Source organism: Carya illinoinensis, chromosome 12 (assembly GCF_018687715.1).
Source record: "Carya illinoinensis cultivar Pawnee chromosome 12, C.illinoinensisPawnee_v1, whole genome shotgun sequence".
In the NCBI taxonomy this organism is placed as follows: domain Eukaryota; kingdom Viridiplantae; phylum Streptophyta; class Magnoliopsida; order Fagales; family Juglandaceae; genus Carya; species Carya illinoinensis.
The window spans coordinates 1,786,701-1,789,914 of NC_056763.1; the positions used below are offsets into that span (position 1 = coordinate 1,786,701).

At 38.4% G+C, this 3,214-nt stretch overlaps 1 protein-coding gene across 1 annotated transcript; it reads left to right on the forward strand.

Annotated features, from left to right (window-relative positions):
- The first annotated feature begins 276 nt into the window (after window positions 1-276).
- On the forward strand, window positions 277-2,328 carry LOC122289175 (bidirectional sugar transporter SWEET10-like). Its single transcript, XM_043096136.1, has 6 exons — window positions 277-463; window positions 811-847; window positions 965-1,175; window positions 1,287-1,448; window positions 1,578-1,697; window positions 1,814-2,328. Exons 1-6 carry the CDS (start codon window positions 421-423, stop codon window positions 2,081-2,083), a joined length of 843 nt encoding a protein of 280 aa, XP_042952070.1. The 5' UTR covers window positions 277-420; the 3' UTR covers window positions 2,084-2,328.
- Window positions 2,329-3,214: the final 886 nt, after the last annotated feature.

The following is a 3,214-nucleotide window of genomic DNA, read 5'->3' on the forward strand; positions in this document are numbered from 1 at the left end:
CTAGGAACTAAAGGGCCCCATCGGTGGGACCCCATGTATTGTGCGAGTACTAAGAATGGTAGAAAGTAGGGCTTACTTGGCCATCATAAGGTTATTTTTTACGACAAAGACAAACTAAATAAGGTTATACCGGCAGTATTTCAGATTATACCAGCAGTATTCATACTAAACAACTGGATATAGAGCCGAAAGTTACTTTGATGTTTCACACATGCATGCAACTTGAGTGCGTCCGTTCGAGTATTGCCCCTCTATAAAACGCTGACGCCCTTTGCTTCTACGCTTGTGCCTTTAAGCGGTGTGAGATAGGCCACAGCTTGCAAACACTTCATTAATTAGCTAGCTAGAGAGGGAGGGAGAAAGAGGGAGAGAGAAGACTTTACGTTTTTGGTTCAAGAGAGCTTAGTTGTGTCTGCAAAAATGGCCATTCACCAGTCATGGGCTTTTGCCTTCGGCCTTCTAGGTAGATAAAAAAATGTTATTAATTGCACTACTTACTTAAATTGATGTATTTTTCTTTCATCCGTTCTTCTTCGTTCTCTTGAATTTGAATAGAACCGTGTTTCAGGATATATATATAATTATATATATGCCATTATTTTGCACCCTATATATATATATATATATGTAACGATTTGATAGTGCAAATTAATGCACATGCTGATATAGAATATATATATATATATATATATATATATATATATAAATATTAACTAGCAGTATTGTTCTCACAACAATGGTTGAATTCGTTGTATAATTAGTCAAGGAATTAATTTAGTTATTCATGATCCTTTTTATTTAATTTTGTAGGCAACATCATTTCATTCATGGTTTACCTTGCTCCACTGTAAGTAGTGCTCTTTCGCTTTCTTTGATTGCTTTATTTTTCCAACTTACGATGACTAATCAAGGAGACTAGTACTGGTGAGCAATGATTCTTTGTTTGTTTTTGGGTTTCTTGTAGGCCAACATTCTATCAGATATACCAGAAGAAATCCAGTGGTGGTTTCCAATCAGTTCCTTATGTGGTTGCACTCTTCAGTTCAATGTTGTGGATATACTATGCGATGGTTAAGAAGGATGCAAATCTTCTGATTACCATAAATTCGATTGGCTGCCTAATTGAATCCATCTACATCATGCTGTTCATATTTTATGCAACCAAAAAGACAAGGGTAAATTTTATCCTCCGTTTTTAGACTTCTTATTTAATTACCAAAAGCATACAATATATCTAGCTGATCATCAACATGCATTAATATATTGGTCTAAACGTACACTTGCAGATACAAACTGTGAAGCTTCTTCTCCTGTTAGATTTTTTTGGGTTCGGCCTGATGGCTCTCCTCACTCACTTCCTAGCAAAGGGTGCAAAACGTATCTTGGTTCTTGGTTGGATTTCTCTGGTATTCAACCTTGGTGTATTTGCTGCACCTCTCTGCATCATGGTGAGAAGTTAACAAGAAATTTCTATCCCTAGTACTTTCAGAAACCGTTCCATTCTACGTACGCACCTTAGTTTCACATCACTGATTAATATATATTAATCATGCAACTATATATATGAACTTATACAGAGACAAGTTATGAGAACCAAGAGCGTCGAGTATATGCCATTCCCTTTATCCTTCTTTCTAACCTTAGGTGCTGTGGCGTGGTTCTTTTATGGCCTTTTTCTCAAGGACTACTATATTGCTGTAAGTGCATTATTAACGTACTTCCCCCAACTACTTACTCGTTAATTAATGCGTCCGGCCGTTCTACGTTCCTTTTTAATTATCTTATTGCTAATCTTTTTGCGCATCGAGTACAGCTTCCAAATACAGTGGGCTTTATCTTCGGCATTGCTCAGATGGCGCTGTATCTGATTTACAAGGACGCGAAGAAGGTTTCGGAGGAGACGAAGCTCCATGTACCCGAACACATAGTTGATTTGGTTAAGCTTAGCACAATTGTGTGTCCTGAAATTAATACCGTTGTTCCGCTTTCAAAGGCCAGCGATAATGAAGCAATTGGAGATCCCGCTGAAAAAGAAAAGGCCCAAGAAACCAAGGAAGACATGAATGAAACGATTAAAGCTTAAGAAATATTCAAGAAAATGCATGCATGATGCATATAATATGGTTTTTAATTTGCTTGTATTAATTTAGTTTTGCTAATTGCCAGGGTACGTTTGTAATCGCGTCGTACGTAGTTAGTATCTTAATTTATGCATGTGTAGTGCTTTGGTTTGCATGTTTCTCATGATGTCAAGGGTTTGGTAACTTTGGTGTACGTAGATCGTCTCTCCCTTATTGTCCCTCTCAAGAAGTGCCTATTCTAACGTAATCCAGTCTTGAGTGAAGACTGGATTACGTTAGAATGAGTTCTGCTACAGGTACCCGCCAATGGGTACCTTTTGCGGAATCACTGACGTGGCACGTCGACCAGCAGATGCAGATAACAACAATAGGCCTTTCACTTTTTTTTTTTTTTTTCCCTTCTTCACTTTCTCACTCTCTACCTACTCTGCAAACCCACCACAAAGCCACCAACACAAAGCATGTAGCGAAGCTGTGATTAAGTGTTAAATCGAACAACAGCACTAGCTAGAATGTTCATCCATCTTCCTGCAAGATAAATAATAGAGAGCATGAGAATGAGATCATAGAAAGTATCAGAGGAAGAGAGCACACAGCTATCGTTGGAGACGAAAAGAAAGAAAAAGTGCACAAACTCTAAATCAGGAGCAGCAAAGAAAGATATTAATCATATCTAGAAGGAGGAGGTTTGATGGTCGAGATAACGTAAAAAGCAAGCCCAAATCTTTGGTCGTCCTAGCGTGTATGCCATGTAACAAAATCCAGTGTAAAACCAAGGCCGAAAGACCAGATTCATACTCGTTTTTTCTCCAAGGAAATCAAAAGCGATTGCTGGGTAAGTCCGTCAAAGTATTGAAGCTACTACGGAATCGTGTACATAGAGATCATGAGATTACAAGGACCTTTGGTATGCATTCAAGCTGCAAAAAAAAAAAAAAAGGCCAGAAACCCAGAAAGTAAATTTAGAAGCAAATAGCATGAAACCCTGCACTCGGCGTTTCGTCTTCGTGGTTCTCTGAGGGAAGCTTGCACCCAGGAAGCTGCTGAATCTCATGTGGGCCATTCGTGAATCGTTTCAACCTAATTGTGTAAAAATGAAACTCTCCGTTTTATTATTACACGTGATGGACGTG